At 42.8% G+C, this 24,601-nt stretch overlaps 1 protein-coding gene across 1 annotated transcript in view; it reads right to left on the reverse strand.

Moving 5' to 3' along the window:
• OXSR1 (oxidative stress responsive kinase 1) overlaps positions 1-24,601 on the reverse strand; it is an 87,485-nt gene that overhangs the window by 62,230 nt on the left and 654 nt on the right. Inside the window, exon 2 of the mRNA XM_005527767.3 lies at positions 5,946-6,058. Coding sequence (XP_005527824.2) covers positions 5,946-6,058 — 113 coding nt within the window. The remainder of the gene's footprint in view (positions 1-5,945; positions 6,059-24,601) is intronic.

A 24,601-nucleotide genomic window follows, 5' to 3' on the forward strand; every position in this document is an offset into this window, starting at 1 on the left:
CTTTTCACATCACCACCCTTTACCCTGTGTTTATCTGCCCCTGAGGCTTGCTTCAGAGGCACTTGCTCTCAAATACCAGGAAAAAAATTGTGCTTTATTTAGTTTTATTTCCTACATGTTGACATGGACTCGGGAGATATAGCACAGCAGCAGAGTGCTTTCAAGTGTCTACCTGCAGCTTCAGGGGTCCAGAGAGCTACCAACATAGCTACCCTGTTTGAAGGGAATCACAACCATAAGAGAAGTGGGGAGGGAAAGCATGGCTGAGGTAGAAATCAAAGCAGGTCAGATGTGATCACCCCTTGAAAACATCAGTGCTTCAACTATGGCTGGCAAAGATCTTATACCATGAGATTTCAGCTGAGAGATAAGGCATTAAAGCTGCTCTTCATCCTTTTAAAGCAGGATTTAGAGCTCCAGTCCTACAAGCAGCCATAACCATTCACATTCTGCTCCAAGAGAAATTTTTAACGTTAAAATGTTGTAAAATTCAGAATAATAATTCATTTGCCTTTTGAGGCAGCAAAATAACTAAAAATAAAAAATAAAACCAAATATGTTCTACCAAAATTAATGAGACACTTTTTTAAAAGGTGAGGGAAAAAGACAAAATCAGATATTCTGATTCAACTCCTACTCCTTGGATTATCTAGTTCAACTCCTTGCCTCAAGTGGCTACAGGAGCTAAACTGGTATGAGTAAGGAGGGGTTAGATTAGCCCTAGAACAACAATTCTGAAAGGTAGAAACACACTTCATCCATTAAGTAATCTTCAGTGATGGGAACAAAGCAGTTCCATGCAAATCATTCAGCAGTTGCCCATTTTAATGACTACCCTTCAGCCTCATTCAGTGGTCATTCCCTCTTTCAAACTCTTCAGCATTAGTGAAAATGTACTGAAGGAAGCAGGTGTTTCTGAACTGTTGTGGTGTAGCAATTCCTGTATGGTGATTTTTATTGGTTTCAGCCAAAAAGCAAATGGGTGAGTGACTGCCTCCTCTCATAGATACAAGCAAGCCAGCTTTATCCACATCCCCAACTAACCTATCAATGACCCTCACAGTTGTTCATATCAATACCAGTTCTTACAGCTCAGCAATGCTTTCAATGTGATCAGTGGCCACAGACAGCTGCAAATTCTCTAAAGCTCTTTACATGCACCATCTTGTGCTCATTCAGTCCAAGTGAAGGATGACATTCGATGTTCAGGACTTCACCCACCATTAATTCTGATGTTCACAGTGACCTTTACACACAAAAAAAACCCAAAACAAAACCTAAACCAGTCCAGTAATTTAGACTTCTGTTGTTGCTGCTTTGATAAACAATACAACCAAGCTGTACCCAGCATAGGTTTAAATCTTAAATTGCAATCCCAACATGCAAGGAACATGTAACACAGCAGTTCAAATAACCATACAGAAACCATATATAATTTATCAGACTCCCTGGCACTGACACTTGGGGACTTCTTTTCCCTGGAGCAACTATGAAGGTCCTCAGGGCTGGAAATGGAATTATAACAGCAATTCTCATCAGATGACAGGCATGGATGAAACATCTGTACTACTTCCACAGCAATCTGCTGCTTTGTTCCCAACAACCTTCTAGTCTGGTTAATCCACTTGTAGGAAATGCTCCGTCAGATCAAAGGCAGTTCAATATCCTGTCCAAGTCTTCAAAAGAAGGTGTAAAAACCCTATAACAAGCAGTTACACAATTATCTGCCCATAGGGTAGATTTCTGACTAAGCCTGGGCAGTTAACAGTTGGCTTATGCTTTAAACCAGGGGAGTTCATAATCCTTTTTTTAAATCCTATCTAATTTAACCTTCTCAACTATAGGCTGATTTATTTAATCTCACACAATGTTTGATCTCCATGTTATTGGCAGCAAGTTTCCTGGGTTATTTCCATGAAATTCTAAAGGACATTTCTGTTTAACTGCAGTTCAACTTGTTCCCTCAGCCTTCCTAACTGCCCTCTGGCCATAGCACTGAAATAGTACCTTCACTTGTGTGTAACCTGTCAGGCCCAGGGCAATCAGTCTTTGGAGTAGGAAGAATTTGGAATCTTTCTAGGAACAGCAGCACCACATCTCCCATGCTCCTTCCTGAGCCTGTCTCCTGTTGAATCATCCTAGGGAATAAACAGGCAGCATTTCCCCCTAGCTGGGAAAGCCCAATGTGAAATATCCCATAGCTTATGTTTCCCTCTCTGCTGTTCAACATTCCTGGTAACTGCTAAGCTGACAACCCACGTCATCTGCTACTCATGAAGAAAGAAGTCTCCATCTGGATGAAAGAAAATGCAGCTTTAATTGCATGAAAATGAAGTAGAGTTTGTAGGACAGAGAGGGGATTTAAGGCCTTTTAGATCAGTAATTCTTTAAAACAAGAAAACACTTATACAAGAAAAAGGCTGGAGACATGGTTATTTTGAGGCAGATGTTACATCAGTGTTTCAACAATTGGCAACAGCAGCAAAGTAACCAGCAATGGAAAAGAGTCAGAGCAAAACACAGCTCTGAATGGTGCGCAGCTGTGAAATACAACACATGAGCAAGCAGACTGTTTGCAAACCCACACCAGTGTGGTTGTTAACTACTGTGGGTTGCAAGACAAATAAAAAGTGGAACTTCAGTAAAATAAATCAAGAAGTCCAAGATCATTTGTAGACATCACTGTATTTGACCACCTCTCCTTATACTCCACTCCCAGTCACATCCCTGAGCAAGAATCATTATAAGCTACGTTGCGCTTCTTTGTCAGCTGAATCCCACGTGCAGTCTAGGAAAGATCTGTGAGCATTCAAAAACGTTCATGGAAAAAAAAAAAGATAAACATGGAGCATGGAAATAAATTCCTGACAAACATCATCTGATTCAGTAGCTCGGTTAGGAAAGAGGCCCATCTCTGCCCAGCATTGCTCCTGCTGTCTACATTCTTTACAGCAATTAGCAGTTCTGCTGAAGAGCTGAATGCCCTTGACTTGGCTTGCTCATGATTCAACAAAACTGGCCCTTCCTGCATTTTCCATATCCCATATCAGCAATAAATAAATCTAGTGCATTAACCTAGAATGTCATACAGTATATGCAAAATGTGCAGTTTATTCCTGACCACCCACACAGCTCAAATGTATATTGAGACAAAAGGATCAAGATCAATACCTTTAATGAGCCAAGTCATACACTTACTTACTCTAAGCAGACCATCTCCAAAGCAAGGACGTGGTCCCAGATTTCCTGGCCCCTGGACACCAGCTAGGCTTAAAGGAAGCTCAAGGACACTCATCCATCCAGCTGGTGATAGAGCCACTTACTTGGCAATTCCCATTCCATACTAACCTTCCTCTTCTCCATCCCAAGAACTACAAGTGCAAGCCACTAAGCAGCACAGACATTGAAAAAAGTGCACAAAAACCAAACCATCCTTTTTAAGGATGGCAGTACTGTTTGCTGGTCTCCCTACCCTCTCCCAAGCAATGTGAGACTGTTCTACCCTCTTGGCTATGCAGCTTCTGGGAATAAGAAAGCTTGCTTCAGTAGAGAAGCCTACAGGTCTGAGGTACGGCAGAAAAATATTTATAAAATAATTTAAGCAAAATTTTCCCTTTGCTACCACACTGCCCAATGAGTGGGCAGTGCTGTAACCCAAGAGCACCCTCCTGACCCCAGGCAGGAAAGCAGAGTTCACCATAACTGCTGTGCAAAAATGGCCTCAGAGCAACAGAAGGATAATGAAGCTCACAAAAGCTCCAGTTTGTGATTTTAACTGCACTGGGGGAGATGAGAAAGCAAGGCGGGGGCATAACATACTCCAGTGTGAACTCATCATATTTGTCTTTGCATTTGCTTCTTAAAACAACTGTAACCTGTAACCAACCATCTACAGTTATTTTTTTTGTTTTTTTGGTGGGGAAGGCACAACCCTGCAATACAAAGTAGTTGCTCAGAAAAGTTAATTAAACTTAATTGGGAAAACTGCCAAGAAGGGAGACTGCAAGACCATAAAACTTGAGAATATTTGCTTTAGGGTAGAAGAAGATATGGAAACAAGACAAAAAGAAGTGAAGATAAGAGCATACAGAGCTGGGAAATCAGGAACTTCCATTCTTTTGGCTCTTGCACTGAGAAACAACACTGGTGATCCAGCAGACTGACAAATTCAGAACAAACCCAGGGAAAACACTTTTTCACACAACACATCTACCTCAGCAACCCCTGCCCCTGGAAGCTGCTACAGACCAGAACAATCTTTGTGCCCCTCCACCCCTCTATGATTTTTAAATTCAAGAATACTTACAGCTGCATACTTAAGCCCAGAGAAGGACTCACACCAGATCCAGTCACAAAACTGGAAACCCTGGAGAGCTGACAACAGCAATACATCACAGGCCCACCCATAACAGGAAAAATCATTGTGAGGAATGGGTCAGCTAGAGACTTAAAATGTGCAATTAGAAGTACTTACCTAAAATTACACATCAAGTCTCTGCAGTGTCTCTGAACCTAATGTTTTTAGCCAGAATTGGCAATTACTCAAAGAATCAGAGTGTCAATTACTACATCCTGATAATGCAGTCAGGAATACCACTGAGGCAGGGTAGTATGGGTAAGCCACACAAAAGGCTTGAAAAGGATACCAAGAGCTGGTATAAGGACAAAAGGACAAACTGAGATCTTGAACTCCTACACTAGCATGAGCCATAAGAGGATTTGAACACAGACCATCCTGAGTCCTACACGCAACCCTCCACAGGAGCACTGACAAACTGAATGGGGCCTTTCCTCTTAACCAGGGCAGATTTGCAGATACCCATAATGACAAAAATACCACTAGACACTAGGTGGAAACTGAAACTGTGGTTTAGGTGATTTGCTGAAGATTTTACAAATGTAGAGGTAGCAGGACTCCCAAACTCTGTTTCTGTTCTACCTTTTAATTGCAAGCACCAAAACAAATGCCTGAGGTAAACTACAGAAACTGTCGAGATTCAAGGGGACAGAAAGTCAACGCAGGATTATAAAAATCCTAGTGAGATGCATCAGAAGAAAAGATGATACCAGGCCTTATCTCTATAATGCCAACATTTACTATGGAAAGTTTTGTCCCAGGAGCTTTCTCATTCTAGTGGAGACACCTCAATGTTCACAAGAATGTCTGTGTCTGCCTGGCTTAAATTCAGGGCTGTTCCAGATGTGAGGTGAATGAGACAACCACTGCACTGCAGAGGCACCAGCTCACACACACAAACAGAAGAAAACCAAGCCCATCAATACAGGACCCAGATGAGAAAAGGGAAATTTCAGTTACCACAGCTACTGCAAAAATCTGTTTTTCATTGAGACAACCTTGAGAAAATAGGCACAGAGCAGCAGAAAATTACAGCACTACAGCTCGAAAGGACTCTGTCTCCTGTCCTGAACTCAGAATTACTGGGATTTCCATATGGCAGCCTGCAATATGCCAGTGATCCCTTTAGCTGGCATCAGTAGCAGAAAGTGATTAGGAACAACGGCTAATTAATTCTGTTCTTCTCTTTACAGGTGAAGGGAAAAAATGTAAAGAACTTCAGGAAAGGAAAAGAAAGCAAGGCCATTCCCTTAAATTTTAAATGTTCTGAAAGCATGTAGCTCTGCATCCCCCTCAAACTTCAGAGCTCTTGTGGGTACAGCAGAGCTTCACACTTGCACATTAACTCAGTTCAAAACAAAGGGATTATACAAAGTGCTGAGCTCTAAACAAACAGTCTGAAGTTTTCCAACAGCTGATCTTTTTAACATTTTAAGTACCATGTCCCACAGCCAGAATAACTGAGCTCAACAAAGTCAGTTGAGTTCCCTCACCTTCACCCCACCTCAAGAAGTTTTAAGGGCACTTGGCAAAGGGATACTTCATAAATAACTGAAATACAACTCCCCAGACAATTCTGATTGCATACCAGGAGTTCATCCATGCTTGTCTGACACTTCTCAAGATTGATCCGTTTAATCGCCACCTTCTCCTTCTTCGGAGCGCAGAAGGCTGCCTGGACCACCGCAGTCGCTCCACTCCCTGGGGGGAAAAAGAGAGAGTTACCAACACCTTACGGACTTCAGCAGGAAGGGAGGGAGGCCAGACAACAAAATTCTGAGTGCCAGATAGTAAAGACAGCAGAGCCAGGTAGAAGCCCAGTGAAAGCTCTCTCCCCACTGTGCAGCTCCATGGGCTGGCTCAGCCACCATATCCAGGTGTTGGGATACTGAAGAAAAACAAGTGGATCTTTATGATCCCTTCCAGGAATCATTACAGCTCTGCAGACCAAAAACCCTCTCCAGACTCCAGCTTCCTTATAAAAGAGTGATTCTATTCATGTACTTTTGAAAGATATGCCGCTGAGGTCACACAGACTTTTAACCTGATGTGTTCACCCAAAGTGTCAAAACAAGCCACTCTTTGCTACCGACACTAATGAGATTTCTCAAATATTTTTATGCACTAATTGATGTTCTCATCTCTCCTCATTTTATGCAAAGACACGAGGTGGATTTTGTTTGAACAGGTTCAGCTCCAGCTCTCACACTGCCTCAGTTTCTGGGTTGAAAATAGCAGCCACAATAGGGAAAAAAATACCACATTTTAACATACAGTCCTTCAAACTGCTACAAGTGGGGAGTTCTGGATTTAAAGTACTCAGCAACATCATATCCTTTGACATGAAAAGGACTTCGCAATAGTGAGACTTCAAATCTATTTGATGTTAAGCTCATTTTTGCTGACCTCCAGAAGCTGTTGCAACATTCACCTCATCAATAGGACACCTTGTTGCTTTACTTTCTACCTTCATCATTTCCCAACATTTGCACACTTCACTAGAAAGGAGTAAAACCTAATCTAATGAAAAAGGGGGTAGGATATGTGGAAAATAACTCAAAGGTTCCTATTGCAAATACCTAAAAAATGCTAATAAAAAATAAAGAGAAACTAAAACAACTATTGTGCATTTTGGTGTAACACACCTACTTTAGCAGATCCTCCTATTTTTAACACTATGAAAATTACTTCCAGATTATGAAATTCAGGTAGAGCACATTTTTGCAATCTTTGTGGTTTTTTTCTAGTACATTCACATAAACCGGGGGCAAAAACTTCCATTTTCAAACAAAGGCTACTGAAGCTCCCTACAATCACCATCAAGAGTCTTCTCACACCAAGTTGCACCAACCCAAATAAAATTCCAGGTGAGGGAAAGAGCTTGAAACCCAGCCCTGAAAGAGGAAAACTGCTCCATTCCAAGTCACACTGAAATTAAAAAGCCCTAAAGTGTGAGACTCTGCTCCTCTAATCTTCAACCAGCACCTACTACACAGGAGCTACAGGACTTTGACTTCACTTTATATGGCATGGCCAGTGCACCCTGGACATCAGCATCAGCTTGCCAGGACTCCCTGTACTCAGGAGTTTACATTTTAATGGCAAAACGCAGAAGTGTGCAGAACACAAATTGCTAAGGTTGCTAAAGCTTTATTATTTCCTAAGGCAAATGGGTTTTTAAGAAGTTCAAGACTGAGGCCATTTATTACTTGCTCACATATTGTTTTTCAGAGACTATTCATAGCACAAGGCAAAACAAAGTTATTAGGAAAAGGACAGCAATAACAGCAAGAATATTTACAAGGGGCTTTGAAAACAACATTTGAGCACTGTAAGCAGGTGCTTGAGCAAATGACAGATGATGGATAGGTCTATGCAGATATTTAACAGAAAGTGCTCAGAAAGAGCAAAGGGGGGAGGTTTTGACAGCAGAGTTTGTTTAGTTAGATTGCCATAAGCAGAGGTGAAATAGCAGAGGTGAAATACACAACATTAAGCACAGGACAAACATCCCAAAAGCAAACTTCCACATACACTCCCTGTAGTCACTCTGCTCAGCAGGTGCAGGAATCCAGGATGAAAGCAGTAGTCCCAGCACAAATGAATTCCCGCTCACTGGGAATCCTGGGCAGCACTGACCTACTCCTCTCCACCCAAGAAACCTTCTTGTTTTTTCTCTTGTTTTGTTTCTGCTGCTTCTTTGGTGGGGGAAAAAAAAAAGTAAACACACAAAGGCTCAAGACAAAGAGAGCAGCACACACAGAAGTGGTGACAAAAGGCAGAAGTGAGTTTGCACTTCCTAGCACTGCTGGTCTCCCTACAGCAATAGCCTTTCGGAAGTCAACAAAAAACAAACACTGTATCAGTTCTTTGGAAAGAGTTAGATCCTAGAAGTAATGTTACTGCTGACACATGCAAAACACCAGTACTATGATTTCTTTCTTTGGATGTCTTGGTGCATAGTAATAGAGGCTGAAAACACAAGCCAGATGCTGTAATATATGACTGTGCACCTCAGAGGACTGTCCTGTCACACAACCCTTTTCACTCCCCAGTTGGTTTCTCAGTGTGTATTTTTAACTCTAAAGCTACCTGTCCTCATCAGAACAGGTATCTGTGTTCAAAGACTCTTTCTGGATATCTCAGACACTCAATAGCGTCAGCATACTCCTGCATCCCCCCACATCATGACATCCCAGGATTTCTGTGCCAGTTAAACCCAGTTTGTGTAAGCATGACTGACAGGTTCTTCTTACAATCCAGATGCAACATCATTACTGTGAACCAAATCCTTTGCAAGATGAAGTCCAGGGCTTTAAATAAGTCACCACACAAAGAATAGCTTTGTGTTTTATTCTTTTTGGATGTTATTACCAGAAACAATGGATGCAGCCTAACTAAAAGCAGGACCACTCATGATACAGCTCCTTTCCAGTCCTCAAGTCTATGCGATCAATGCTCACTAGGACTTCAGGGCAAAAACTGCTTTTCACTAAGTGCTGGACAATGCCTTGGCCTACAGGGACCTGATCTGTTATGAGTGTATGGCATTATTTGAACAGTAACGAAATCCCAAACTAAATCCTTCTGGGCACATGGCAGGGAATCATCTGAACTCGAAACTCCTCCCATTTAATTCCCTGCTGCTCCTACTTTTCTGGCAGCTCTCTTTAGCTCGATCACCACCTGCTCTTCCCACTCCCCCCTCTCCTGCTAATTCGTCATTTCTTTCAGCTCCTCTGTAGCACTAATTATAGAGAAACAATGAAATCTCAAAAGCGTATCAAGCGAGGATTAAGCCAAGCTGCAGCACAATGTGCCACAAGCAAGCTGCTCTTTGGTGGCAGCAGCAGCATGCCGTGCTTCTGGGACCAAACAAAGACAGGTTTCCATGCATCTTTGGAGAGTTCAGAAAACATGGCAACATGGGCACTTCAGGCTTTGCAGCCACACGGTTTGCTTATTAAATGGCAGGGTGGCAAGACAAAGGAAGGAGAGAAGCTGCAGCGAGGATGCTGAACACATTCCTAAGTGAAAACAAGCACAGGGAGAGATGACACCAAGAGAGAGACAAAGCAAAAGCTCATAGATGAAGTTTTGTGAAGTTTAAGAGCAGGTAACAAATACATGAGCAACAGAGGGAAGAGATTTCCTGGGCTGCTATGAACAACCTTCAATGAGGAAAAACCCCAAGGGCAGCTTGTGCCAGGGTAGCACAACTTGGACAAACCAACTCTCCCAGCAGTCTCAGATCTGCTGCGATCAGAGCCAACTGCAGTCTCAACGATGTGGGCAGCACAGGGTTAATGTTCCTGCGCTGGGTTCCCACTCACTCCCCACCTCAAGACACTCTGATCAAGGTCAGTGCTGAGGCTCTTCCCTCCGCCTCTCTCAAGATCAGCTTTCGGAGAAAATTTGCTCCCTGGTTAATCTCTTCCAACACAACGGCTTAGCAAAACAATGAAACACAGGCACAGCCAAATGCTTGCTGCTTTATTCCTGAAAAGCAGGAGATCATTTTGTTGAAGGATGATGGGGAGGAAAGAGACCCCAAATGGGTATTAGGATCTGCTTAATACCCCCTGCTTTTGCCTCTGTAGGCTCTCAGATATAGTTCCAACCCTTAGGATAGCAGCTGCAAAATTCCTGCATAAGAGGGTCAAGACCCACTTTAGAAAACACTGCCTTAAGAGGAAAACATACCCTTTCTAACCCCTGCTTCTTTCATGTTTCTACGATTAAATGGCTCTTTCTGAAATAAAACTAACCCCTGAAAGGATTAAAATAACCCAAATAAGAAAGTCCCCAAGCACTCAATTACTGAAACCTGATTTTCCAGGTTATCTCCTCTGGACCCCCGGTCCCTATACCTTCAGCACCCACAGTTCCAGCCTAAACTCCTTAAGCTGAAACAAACTCCCCATGAAAGCCCAGCATCAGCTTTCAAAGGATGCTGAATCCCATCTCTTCTACAGTTCCACAATTTACATGAAGCTTCTGTTTTTGAAAATAAAGACAAACCCTCTGAAATCTCAGCTGAAGTTAATGGAAACCAATTATTTCAAGGCTAATTGGAGGAGTGGAAAGACAGGGGACTTATCAGGGGACACAGCATGTTCCTACACACTTTGTCTCCAATTTAACTGAATCTCTGCAGCCACATAAGGACATTGCATCTCTCCCAGTAAGACTGGGATGAATTGCACTGATGCCTCTTCCCAGGCAAATGCAATTGAAGCCAGAGATCCTCTTGGCAGAGAAATCTGCTTAAGCAATGGAACACTCATGCCAAATGGTCACAAGACAAACATCAAATCCTGGCTCAAGGATAGTATTCTCCTACCACGTGCAATAGCAATTTGAAGTAGTTAATTGAAGGAGGACTCTCAAAACAGTGCTGCCCAAGCTTTAAATTTACTTTAGGCACCCTCAGAGATGTGAAAGTTTCCCTTCACTGTAACTCAGTTGCTCACAAATCTGTTACAATCAACAGAGGATGTGCTCCATGACAGTCTTGGAGCATCAGTCTCTATCCTACTGCAGTATCAAATCCCGTCTGCAGAGGAAATATTCCTTCCCAGGGTCAAATGAATATTACAAACCATTTACACTTGAAGAAACCTTTAGTCCATTCTCCTGCTGGAAGGATCTCAACTTAGATCAGGTTCCTCAGTATTGAATTCACTCTAATTTGGATTTTCTTTAACAGGAGATATTTCTACAATCTTCTTGGCTGTTTCTGTGTTTGACCACCCACATGGTAAACCTTTTATCCCCTTGCTAACTACTAATCAGATCTCCCAGTTTTGCTCCCAACCTTGGTCTTCTACCATGCACCTCTGTACAATTCAGCTTCATCTCCTCTAGAACTTCCTACTAGACAGCTGAGGACAGCAACAACTCTTTTAAGGCTGGAGAAATCCCACTCTCCACACCTGCCATGGTAAGTCACATTCCCAAGTCTCCTTCGCAACGGGGCAATGCTCAGCTGAACACCTCTGCACAGCCCTGCCCAGTGCTTCCACCCTTCCCTGCCACACACACGACCTCTCTATTTTTAAGCGAGATCTGGAATCCATCCTCCACTATCTGGAGTGTGGTGCCAGAAAGCCGCTCGTGACGCAGGCTCTGTTTATAATTGTGCCCCCGGGTTTTCCTCTTATGAACAATGCACACAAAACACTTCCCAGCAAGGCTGCTCTGGACCAAGCAATGACTTTCAGGTTCCAGGTACCCCAAAGCCCAGGAGACCTTTAATGCTTTACAACCCAGGCCTGGTATTCGTGTGTCTGCAGGCTCATTCCATCTCCGGATGCTTCAACCCTTTGACAGCCTCATGCCAAAGAGCTGTGGGAGCCCTGTTCTGATTACTCATTCCAAGGACAATACAGCAATAAAACAAGAAGCTACAAGACTGAGAATACAACTTCTTATGCATTCTTACAGAGCACAGGGCAAATACAGATCTAATTAAACCGGGAATTAAATACCATATTGCAAATTCAGACCGATCTTGCATTGTTTGGTCCATTTTCTACAAAGGCAAAGTGATGCCTCTATTTTCTGCACCTCATTTGAGGCTTCTGGTGAGAAGAGTCCTCTTGCAGAGAATGGACTGCTTCTAAAAACAAGTGAGCAAAAAAAAAAGCCAAAAAAAAAGAAGCCTACTCTCAAATTTCCAGCCAACTCAGCATGTGGTGGGAATACTCCTTTCCCCAAGCAGGACTTGGTAACAGGAGTCCACTGAATGTCAAAATCTCACTGGCACAAGCCCCATGATTCAGGAAAAGTGAAGTAATGCAATGTTAATAGTCCTTCAATATATTTTTCAAGCCATCTTCCCACTGCATGTCACATTCTTACTACAAAATGGAAGATGCAATCTACAGTAACAGTTGCAAATAACATTGAAAAAGCCAAAGGGAATTCGTAACAGGATTCAGACATACTCTTAATATTGCCACAGAGGGGACAAAAGGTCTGCTTACCTGTGGAGAGGAAAAAGCTTTGACAGCAAAGTATGATCTACTCAGCATGGGACTGGAGGAAGAGTGTTAACAATTCCAAAAGTGGAGTTACAGCCCCAAACCAGCAAAAATATCACTTGGGTGCTTCTAGCACTGCCCAGAGTAAGCTCAAACAGCAAGTTGGCTCTGAGTAATGCTGTTAGAGACATCGGGAGCAGCAGCAAAACCAGTAAGGGAGAATTCAGCTGGGTTTGCTCTGTGCCTGGTTGGGAGGCCTGTGGTAAACTGAAGCAGCAGCAGAGCAATAATCCATAGCCAAGACACAAAAAAGTTACAAAAGCACAGGAGTGAGCACAGCTCCTCTCCCACCAGTAACATGGGAGTGCAGACATGCACCCATCCCCAGGAAGCTCCCAGAGCTGGGCCAACACAGCCACATTCACTCCCAGATACCTTTCCACAATTAATTCCCTTAAAACTTACTGTGAATAGCATTGCCTATGAAGAGAAGAACCAAGGCTTTACATTCCTTTACAAGATAAAGGATGCCACATCAACAGCACAAGCACCTATTTAAAACCTTGGTAGATGTAGTAAGAGGCCAGGTTTAACTTGGTGCACCTTCTCTTAATTCGAGTCATGCAGTGTTTGATCAACAGCAGAAATGGAAAGATACCGTATAGAGAAGAGGGAGAGAAACACTTGCTAATACAGTGCAGGAAAGAAATAAATCAGAGAAGAATAAGCAAAGGCAGAAAGCAAAAGCAGATTTAACTGCAAAGTTGTGAGGGAGCCAAATTTAAAGCCTATATGGGGGGGTGGAGGAAAACCAGCAATCCCCACAGACTACATTTCACAGCATAAGTACACACTACATATAGACATCTGCACTACGTGCAAGCAACAGCCCTGCAGGCAGCATAACAGCTGAACTCTCACATTTACAAGACAGTGGCTAGCCTTGTACTTATGATGAAAAGGCTTTAGGAACAACAGCTCAACCCTGGTTTAAATAAATCATTTTAAAACTTTGCATTTCCATGTGGTCAATGTCAAAATGTCGTCCTGCCCTTCAGTTCAGCCTAACTCGCATCACTGCAAGCAGCAGGTTCATTCCCAGTTCAGGCTCACCTTGAGCACAGCCCAATGCTGGGAACATTCAGCTGGGTTCAAGCCAAAGGTGGCTGCAGGTACAGTAAGATACAGGGCATGTACTGGACAACACCCTGAGAAAGGGCAAGAATAGGGAGGTAACAAGTCCAGGCAGAGAATTAAGACTTAAATACAAATGATTTCCATTTCACATCAGCATATCTGATGACTAGAAAAAAAAGTCTAGACCTTTTTCTGAAGAATTGGAAGGAGGAATAGGAAAAAGCAGTTTTTGCTCATGAATTCCTGTTTGTTTCATTTAAATTCCAGGTGTATCACTTTGCAATGCTCTCTGATAATTTATTCCAGTACAGCCAGAGCTCAAATAGTTTGAGGTTCTGTGCAAGTTGCGAGGCCAAAGATTTCAAACAGTACTCACAATACAAGGGATTTCTGTTATTTAGACACCATTATGTGCCTTTCTTAAAGCCTGAGAGTCTTTGCTCAATTTATGTTCAGCACCTGCAGTGTCCAACAGACAACTGATATTCCAGTATTAATCAAGCATGCTCAAGGAAGTTCAGAAAATAAGGAGAAGCATATTCTGGAAGTCTGCTGTCCAATTAGAAATAGAGCCAAAACATTTGAACAGCACATAAACTTGCTGACAGTTAGCTATTCACCATCTTGACAAGAGCTCTTGCAGTTGAGAATACCACTGAAAACCACACTGAAAATCATGTCCAGAACTCAGAGGTTTCTGCCCATGTAAGACAAGGTATTTCTCAAGATTCCTAGTGCTCCATGAACAGTGGAGAAGGATGATAAGCCAGCAAAAATCACACAGTGGTGCCAGCACTTGCTTAAACATGTTTCCCCTCCAGTGGTCCATCAATACAGAAACACTCGATGCTGCAGACTTATTGCCCAAGTCTTTAATTCACGTCTTGGACTCAGAAGAAGGAATTTAAACCCAAATCAAATCACTTGTAAGAAGTCTGGTATTATTTTCAGAGCCATCAGCAACTGATGGGCAATATCCCAAGCAAGGTACATCTCCCCATGGCCCCACTGAAGTCTAAATTATAGATAAATAAATGACATTCTATGCTGGAGTGAGGTTAGCTACTGTAATCTAAACGACACAACACCAAAGTTTCTGCAGAAAGGAAGGGAAGTCTTATGGAAATTTTCACCCCACCCCACACTGCATTGTTCTCTCAAAAATCTTTCAGTATCTCTTAGGCCCTGAACACAGAAAGATGTCATCTGTTTTCCACCTTCAGCAAACATTCAGGTTGAGAATCCTCACAGACTAAGCAGGGAAATGAAAGGCTTGGTGAGAAAACAGTCAGCCTGTCAATATTAAACAGGCCAGGACTGGAGCAGAGGGCGAGGAATAGCGTTGGCCATGCAAAGCATGTCAGCAAGATATGTGACAAAGTTGTCACCGGGTCACTTTGCTGTTTGATTTCATCTGGAGTCACCAGCCCACACACAGGCAGCCAAGGTGAGCTTTCCACTCCCTCCCTGTGACAAAGAGCTGCAGCCACCCAGCACCAGACTCCACACCAGGGCAAGAGATGTAAGGAAAAAAAAGACCAGGGGAAAAGCCACTGGCCACATAAGGTATCAACAGAAAGGAGGATTACAAGGGAGGAGTATCAGCCCATCTGATATTCCTCCAAAATTTCCACTGCAAACACCAAAGCACGAAGAGAGGGTGGCAGAGGGTGCTGCTCTTGGCTGTATGCCTAACCTCCCAGAGCCCTCATGATATCCCAAATCAGTCCAGACTTGTAGACATTCCATCATGCTTTTAATAAAACACCCTCCAGCTGTCCAAGGTACCCAGGTGATTTGGGGAACACCTCTGAGACTATTTTCCCCATGGCAGTAACTACAGTAAGCTCCGAGGGCCAGTTACACAAGTTCTGCGTGACCTGCCACATTTACTTAAGATGCTATTAGCATGCCTAAATTAGATTTTTAGTTTGAAACCAATTATATTTATTTGATTTTGTGCCAACATCTCTGGTTAATTTAAAGGGCACTGCAGCTATGCAGTGTTAATTCTACACGATGGAAAGCAGGCTCAAACATCTCGTTTCCAAGCACAGCAACTTTAGTGGAGAAGCTTCATCCTTCCCTTTTAATCACTGTCAGTTGCCTTTATGGTATATGCAGCAATGTAAATATCATGCTGGCTGTCATCAGGTATTACCAAGGCTCAAAACCCAGCACTGGTACAGTAGCCAAGCCAGTGTTCTCCTTTCTTCCCTCCCAATCTTTATCTCTGAACTCTGTCTCAAATGTAATTGTCAGCTGTAGAGGATATTTTATTTGGCCGGGTTTCCACTTAACAGAACAATCTGTCTGCTTACAGTGCAGATGTTTGATAGTACCAGGGTTATTTTAGGTAAATAAGCTTTTAAGTATCAGATATATCCACTCTCAAAGGCTATTATCCTTTCTTTTTAGAAAATATCTTGATCTAGTAAATATTTTCTGCTTCTACTAGTCTGTTCAGCACACACAATTAGCCCACTAGTTAAGAATTACATTCTTTAACCAAGAGTAATGAGAACCATCCTGAGCCTTAGGATCTGGACAAATAACTGAGCTGAGGTTGCCAGTTCATCAGGCCTCTCAGCTGTCCAAATAAGATTTGCATTGGTGAGTCGTTCAACAGGAAAACTGTTCATACTCAAGATGCTTTTTCCAGTGAAGTACAGCTTGCTGCAAGTCAATACCAAGGTATTTATTAGCTGTTAATACCAAGCTATTTATTAGACAGCAATTGGCATCCTCAATGACTATTTTTACTTTAGTGAAAGGATGGAACTTATGGACTCACCTTTCAACTTGCTTGCTGCTCCTGAGGGGGACCTTGCTGATCTCTACAACTCCCTCAAAGGAGGCTGTAGCAAGGTGGGAGTCAGTCTCTTCTCCCAGGTAACAAGTGACAGGATGAGAGGCAATGGCCTCAAGTTGCACCACAGGAGGTTTATATCAGATATTAGGAAAACCACCTTCTCTGAAAGGACAGTGAGGCATTGGAACACGCTGCCCAGGAAAGTGGTGGAATCACCACACCTGGCAATGTTAAAAAAACACTGGATGTGGCACTTGGGGACAGGGTTTAGTGGTGAACACAGTGGTACAAGGTAATTGACTGGACTTGATGATCTTAAAGGTCTTTTCCAATCTTAATGATCCCACGACCCTATGATTTTATGACTACCCCACATGGTGAGAGACAGAAAGGTTCACAAAGAAGTGGCCTAGGAAGTAAAGACGTAACACATCAAGTTTCCAAAGAATTCCATTTCCATTGGTAGATCATGAGGAATCACAAACTGGAGACATTTGTATCAATACTTTTAAGGTCTGGAGACAGCACAAATGCTAAGGTTCTGCACCTTCAAAGGGAATTGTCCTTGCAGATACAGCCTGAACATAAAGCAAGTACTCTAAGAAAAGCATCAAGCCTCAGCCACATGCCATGAAATACAAGGCATTGTTATTTCCCACTGTCCTGGGGAATCCATTAAGCAGCTGCTTCATCCAGCAATGACAGGGTCACAGGGAGGTTTGAGTGTTTAACAGAACGTGTGTCGGTAATTCCCCCATGTGCCATTTCCAGCACAAGCATTCATTAATTCCGTATAGGGATTATACAATTTAGCATCAGCCAGAGCAGGGGGCTGAGTGCCACAACCCAGGGAGTCCACACTAGTTCTGTGTCTCAGGAACATAAGTGACAGGAGCTTTCTGGTTTTGGTCTGAAAATTGACATCACAAAATCCATCTCTGTGGATTTTGCAGGAAAGGTGTTTACTCCACAACAAGAAGTATTGTCTTTAATTGACGAATTTTCAAGGCATCAAGATAATCCAATATTGTGTTGCCTTTCTGAAGCTGGAGACAGCCTGAAATTCCCAACTACAGTTTCAGTTACCCCACTTACCTCAACAGGTATCAGCTCAGGGCACAGCCGAGCCGATAATTTTGTTAAGAAAAATATTCTGTAAGTGCTCTCATCCCACAGCCATTAATGTGCTCTCTCACTTTTCAAATACCATCATTTTCCAATACCCTCTGCACTGTTTTCAAGGCTTCCTTTTCAGAAGAGCTGGAATGAACCCCAGAACCTAAGGAAATGGACTTAAATCCCCTGAAGACTGAAAATGAACAAGAGCTTAACTTGGAGAGAATCAAAATTGAAAATGCACAACCTGTCCAACAGTAACTATGGAGCTTTCATCCAATATTTAGTAAACCTTCAGTTTTAGAAAGCATGTGTTGAACTGCCCCAAGATGCAATAATCTCACACCCTGCCACAAGTACCTCAACACAATTCCACATTCACAATTAGTTTTTTAGACATTTTCCTTCCGGACAACACCCTCTCCTCTAATGAACTGTAAAATTTGTCAATTAGCTCTGCTCTAAGGCAAAAGACAACTTCAATTCTTCCACACAACAAGCCAGCAGAGGATACCACTGGACAAGCCACATGCTCAGTCAGATCTCACCAGAAGTGAGGTGGTTACTCAAGGTCAAATTTTCACTCTGCAGTTTTAACTTAATTCAACTCTGTGGATGGATGAAATGGGAACACTATCCTCCCACACAGCTTTATTAATAGCAAGGTGCTAGCAATAAGAGTAAAGTTTGTCCTTAAATTACCATTCATGACTATAAACCAGTAAAACTTCAGCAAAACCCAAGGAGAATTTACTACAGTAAGAGATGATCACGGAAGTATTTCAATTCACACTATTCCTTAACAGCTGCTTGTACCTTTTCTTTCCAGAATGAATTTACATAGGCTCATTTCCTGCCCAAAGGAAATATCCATTGGGGAGAATGCTATAAAGTCAGTCTAGCACAGAACAGTGAAATGAAAGAAAACAAGAATTTTTCCTCTCCCCCGCCCCAAACTCTCAAGATAAGGCAGTTGGAGCAGAAAATTGAAATCTGGCAAAAAATTAAAACCTCATTCAGAAAAGCTTTTCTGTATTCCCTCACAAATGCATTTTAATTTGACTGAGTTACCAGACTTTGAAGGTGTCGTTTCACATGCATGCAGTACAAGCTGTATAAAACTAAGGGATGGGAGGTGAAAGTAAGATTTGCCTAATATGGAAATTTGGTGAGAAAGTGAATCAGTGCTCTGAATTTACTCTGTACTTCATTCACAGATGGGATCTGTGAAGCATTTAAGAGTGGAAGATAATCATCACCTGCAGACTTACCAATGTGTAGAACCAAAGAGGTCTCAGAAACCCTGGCAAGGCACAATAGACTCCAGTTTGATGGAGGTTGATACATAACCAAGTATTTTTTTCCAGGATGGAATTTCTTTTAATTACAAGAAAGTTCATGTTAAGCAAAAATTTTGCGTGCAGTGGTGCACACCAAGAAACAACAATCTTTAAGAACCTCAGGGAGTGGTGAGAGAAATGACTTGGGGAAAAAAACTTTGCTGGTTGCTGTAGCTGTTGAGTAGTTGTGAAAAGAAGTACTGGATTTTTTGTTTGGTCACTTGTATCACCACAAATCCCTACCTGCTTGTACAGTGCAACAGGACCACCTAATATGGTTAAAAACAAGCAATATGCAGGCAGTGATGATTAACATGAAAACCCCACTCATGAGCAGTGATTCAAGGAAAACAACATGCTCAAACAAGTTAAGGGATCAAACTTAGGGCTGACAGAACCCCACACTAAGGTTAGTCCCTTTATTTATGTTCATGCACATGAGGAACATGAGAAATTATCACTCAGTACTGTGGACCCAGTCAGGCACCTGTATCCCTGCTGCCATTCAGCTGTAATTACACCATTTGCTAAAGTGATCCTGTCTCACTCAAGCCAGACAAGTTGGATTTTGTTCTTAGTCTGGCTCCCTTCATTAGTATATGCATTATTTTGCCCACCAGACGTACCCCATCTTTTCTCACACACCAAGAGCTATGACCTTCTGATTAAGAGCCTGGACTGCCTGTCAGCCAGGGACCTAACCCTGTCTCCAAGACTTTCCCGTGTGGCTGCCAGGAAGAGAGACGGAGTTTCACGTGTTTTTTAGAAATGTCAAGGCTCAACTCCCTTAGGTGAAGTCACAGGAAACTGCAGCAACTTTGAGAGCCAAGTCCTTCATATCTGCATCTTAGTTGTTTGATTTTAAAGGGAATGCAGGATAATAGGCTGAACTTGTCTGGAAAGCCCCAGCATCCTGATATTTCAGAGATTTTGCAATGCCAAATTCCACTGCTCCAACAGCTATTCTTCTACACCCACAAAGCTCTCAAGCCTGTCTCTCCCTATTAAGAAAGTTTAATAACATCAAGTTTACAAGCACTCCATTAGGATGTCCACAGCTAAATTTATTGCTGCAGAGCTTTACGATGAATATTATCCATTTTTGGGGAAATCTTCCAAGAAAATCTGACCAAGACACAGTTTGTTGCAGGGCACCAATACAATTAGCAATAAGTGTTATTGCCATCATTTTAAAGAGCTCCATCTTTTATGAAAAGATTACATCTCTAGACTCTGGCTTAATGGGCAAGCTGCTAACACTCAGAAAGAAAAGAGATGCTGCCAAGTTTAAACAGACAAACGTTCTGGGGAAGAGTTGATTCTCAAGATTTCATCAGCTGCGGAAGCAAGAAGCCTCCCAGGCATACATTTGTCAGGCAGCATGCACAGCCCTCAGGTGTGCTCAGGAGCACAGCACAGCCACACTACCCAGCCCCAACCAAGATATTTGCATTAAATTGAAACTATTTAAATAGATTCTTGAGAAATGGAAGTGTTAAACATTAATGGGTCCAGGTACCTAACAGTACTGAAAGCAACTGCTACATAGAAACCAAACCCAGGAAAGTGTGAACTCTTCCACATGAAACACCCTGCATGCTGTTTTTTTCCTAATACCCCGGAATAGCTGAAAGCAGTGGGATCTGTCTCTGTTCTCCCCTCCAACCAGCAGGCAAGACTAACAACCACGTATTCTTCCCAGCCAGCCTCCTTCATCACTGCTTGGCTTTGTAAGCCCTCATTTTGTTACCTTGTGCATTTTATCCTCCTTCCTATCAGGGCACACACAACAGAGGCACTAAAAAAAGGCACATGCACAACCAAACACCTTTTGCTTTCACTTCCCCAGAGGTGAAAAGAGACTCAATTCAGCTCAGATTCTAGCAGGGCAATAGTATCAAAGGTCTTAAAGAAATGAGATGTGTCAAGTATCCAAAGGAAAGGTAACCTAGATCAGCTTGGATATTCTGTTGCACTCAGGATCACACAAGATATATCTGTCCACCTCCAAGCAGCAGAGAAACTGGTACTGAGCATCTCACATTCAATTCCCAAGCAGACCAAGTACTATGAATGACCACTCATTTTTTTTTACTTATCTACATTTGCCCAAAGTTAATTTAATGTAAGTTTTAACATAACATAAATCAACTAAGGCTTTTCCACCAACTTCATGTGGAAAAAATGAGCGCACAAAGAAAGTCTTCAAATGAATTAACCAGCCTGAATTCTGGGAATACATTGTAGGAATCAATTTTGCTCAGCAAAGCTGGGGGGGAAGAGTGGGAATCCATGAGGAAATGCTAAAACAAAACATATGGCATCAAGACTGAATCCTAAACACTCCATTTAGAGCTCAGGCAGTTCTATTTTGTACAGTGTAACATTTTTCTTGAATGGGTTTTAAGTATCAGGCGTGTGAAACTGGCTGCAGCCAGCTAGCAATGAACACCATAATCCAAAAAAAAAAACCAACAAAACCCCAGCCCCTAAAGTTATCATTGGACAAAAGCCTCCCATACCAGTCTGGTTTTTACATCCAAAGACCCTGATCGCTCCTGGTCAGCACCTCCAGGCTGCACTTCTTCAATGGCTGTGATTTCTCAGCACATGAGACTCCTACACAAGCACCAAACAGATGACCACAGACACTTTGATAAAATTTGGGAAAGCAGATACCTTAATTTTAAGTTCTTCTCTACCCACAAAAAAAAGTTCTCCCACACAGGGCTGGGATGAACACAGATAAAAATCTAAACATTCAGCACCAAAAGATCAACATGTTCACAGGCAAAGCCCAACTCCAAAGCTACTCAAACAGTCATTAACAAAACTAATCATTCCTTAAATGGTGACTTCAATTTTCAATTTAGGCTTGATTTCTGATGGGATAAGAAACTCCCACCACATCTGTTCATGCAGCCTGTGCTGTCCTCAACGCTGCAAAGGAATCTGTCAGGGGAGAGAGGGCACAGGAACAGAGCCCGGGAGCACTCCCACCACTAATTTATCACCGCTTTCTGGCACGGGCTGTTTGCAGCAAAGGGGATGCTCCTAAATCAAACAGCCACAGTCAGCACGGCTCTCATCTTTCCAAAAAAGTAGCAAAACGAGAATGACCCAGTTCCAACCAACTTCACTCCTGCTACCAGCATTTCCAAGAGGAATTTTGAGATCCAAGGGAACTCACATGTGTGAGTATCTGATCAGCACAAGCAGCATGAGGTCGAATTTTTTTCAGGCTTCAAAAAGAAGACTGCAGTAATTTATATGCAATTCACGCTCAGAAGACCAACCACCTTCACAACCGCGGCACAGACTATATTCTGCTTTTTAGATAAAAAATGCAGCATCTCCAGAGGCCCTATTCACCTGCAGAACTCTCGCTACTCTGGGAGTACATTTCACTGAAATGCTTTTTAAATTGCTTCCTCTAACCCACCTGCATTTTATCCTTTTTTAAAATGAAATCAGGTTCTCATCTGATCAAAGTTCCTTGATTCAGTGTATCAGGAGTTATTTAAGCCTAAGGAGGCTACTCAGCAGTTATTAACACTAACCAAGCATAATTAACATGGGTATTAATCCACACCTTCATAATGGCATGAGTCATCTCAATGCTGAGTAATCCTTTTTTATTTATATATAGTATTAGCCAGAATCAGGGAGGTAGTTTTACTATTGAGGTTCTCTTTGCAGGTAGGAAACTTGCTTTTTCTATTACTGCACTTGAGTGGTATGGAACCATCCACATCTAATAAAAGCCACATATGGCTATTTTCAGGCAAAACCAGTACAAAGTAAAGAACTGGATTACAAATGGATTTCCATTATTCCATGTGAAAAACAGCTGAGCTGGTAATCTCAAAATTTACTCTAAATTTTAAGAGTAATGCTTTTTTCCATCAGGAAACAAGTTAAATCCTTTAAAAGCACCGGTACAAGGTTCATCTCTTTCCACACCAGAACATCTCTTTGTTCCTTGCTGAAGAACCTTTACAGCACTTCAGTTATAAAGTGAGCTCAAAGAAAAAAAAAAAAACAAAAAAAAAAACCAACCAAAAAACCCTTGAGGTTTACAGAAGACATGAAGCAGGAGGCAAGGCAGTCCAGCTCAGTTAACACAGTGACATTTTGTCCCACAAATCATATACGTGCTAGGAAACTTGCGTCACATCTCCATCCAGGCCGCTGGCAGACACACCAGTGTTTGAAACGAGTAAAGGGGGGGCAGGGGACAGGAAAGTTAAAAAGAGAAACCATATGTTTGCAATATACACATCTCAGTGTACACTCCATCACATGCCAAAATGCCAACACAATCTTTCAGTGAGCAGGCAACATCCAGAAACTCAGTTTGCAGAGGGACTGGGAAAAGATACAGAAGAAATTAAACACTTTTTCCAGATTTCTCCCCAAGTTCTGTCAGTTAACATGAGACAACACATCTCTGTGCTCCTCCCAGTAGTCTGAGGCTGTGGGATGTGCGTCTCCAGAGTAAATTCTCCCAAGAGCAGAAGTGTATTTACATTCCCTTTCATTCCCATCCCACCCCACTCCCCAGCTACAAAGAGGCATTCGCTCCTATCCTTGATTACTCAGGTCCAAATCCTTTCTTTGTGCCACCACAAAGCACCCCTTTGCAGGCTCTCAAAAGAAAAGGAAGTATTTCCCACACAGAGAAATTCAGTTCTTTCCCCAGGAAACGGGTGGCATGTTCTCCCACTTCCTCCCCACACCTGTATCTCCTGCTCCTCAGGGAGGCTGAACATCCTCCTCCCCAGGGCACATTTTCCAGAAGAGATTTAAAGGGTTGGTCTGTAGGATTACATCTTCTCAGTCTTTACAGGGCACTGGTCTCCTTCCTAAAGCACTGCTGCTTCCTCTGAGCAGAGGGAGAAGACAAAGCCTGATCCCACAGAGAAACAGGGATTTCCAGAAAGATTTCCCCCACTCCACAACTTCAGTTCCTTCCTACTTTTAAACAATGTGAAGAATTTAATCTCTTAAAACAGCATTTTCACTAACTCTTCCACCCTCAACAGAAAACAAGCCTCCCCACGAGGCAGAGATGGAAAGCCTGACAGTGACAGTGCTACGTCATCCAGAAACTTCAAATATAAGCACTCCACAAAGATTACTCAAAGAATTAACCTCCTTCCTAAAACCCTTTGGCCGGGAGCCTGCCCTGCCACTCTCCTAATTCATTCCGAGCCTCCGGAGGGTGAGACGGGAGGCACTGACCTTAGAGTCACCTGTGGCACCACCTATGATGTGTCACACACTTGCCCTAGAGCAATATATCCCTCAAACACACCCCAACAAAATGGTCGAGACAACTAATAAATCAGTACAGCGGGAGGCTTTCAGTAACTAGCCAGTTTAATGCCAAGATAGAGCGAAGAAGGAAAAAAAAATAAAAAATCATTTAATGGATAGACCAAGGGCTGCGGCCTCGAGCTGAGGACAATGAATGAAAACGCACGGCAGCAGCAAAATCCCAGGGTAAAAGGCTCGTTCGGCGGCTCTAGCAAACCCTCCGTGCAATGACCAAAGCAGCGCGGGGCTCCGAAACTGCTGAGAGGTGGGGTCTCCCAAAAATGAACGCGGTGCCCTAGAAGGAGAGAGCCCACGCAAGCTCTGGAGTTCACTCCCGCTGACCACCTCACGCCCCGCACATCCCAAACCACACCGTGGTGGGAAGAAAAGCCCCGGCAAGGCTTTTCCCGTCCTGACACAAGGAGACACAGACGCTGCCCAAGGAGCGAGCAGAGGCCAGGGACGAGCCCCCTGCCAGGGAGGTATCCCCGCGACCACCACAATCCTCTCCTGGGATGGGGCAGACCCGCATCCC

This window comes from Pseudopodoces humilis, chromosome 1 (assembly GCF_049639895.1).
Source record: "Pseudopodoces humilis isolate 2021_Gansu_Grassland_sample_001 chromosome 1, ASM4963989v1, whole genome shotgun sequence".
Taxonomy (NCBI): domain Eukaryota; kingdom Metazoa; phylum Chordata; class Aves; order Passeriformes; family Paridae; genus Pseudopodoces; species Pseudopodoces humilis.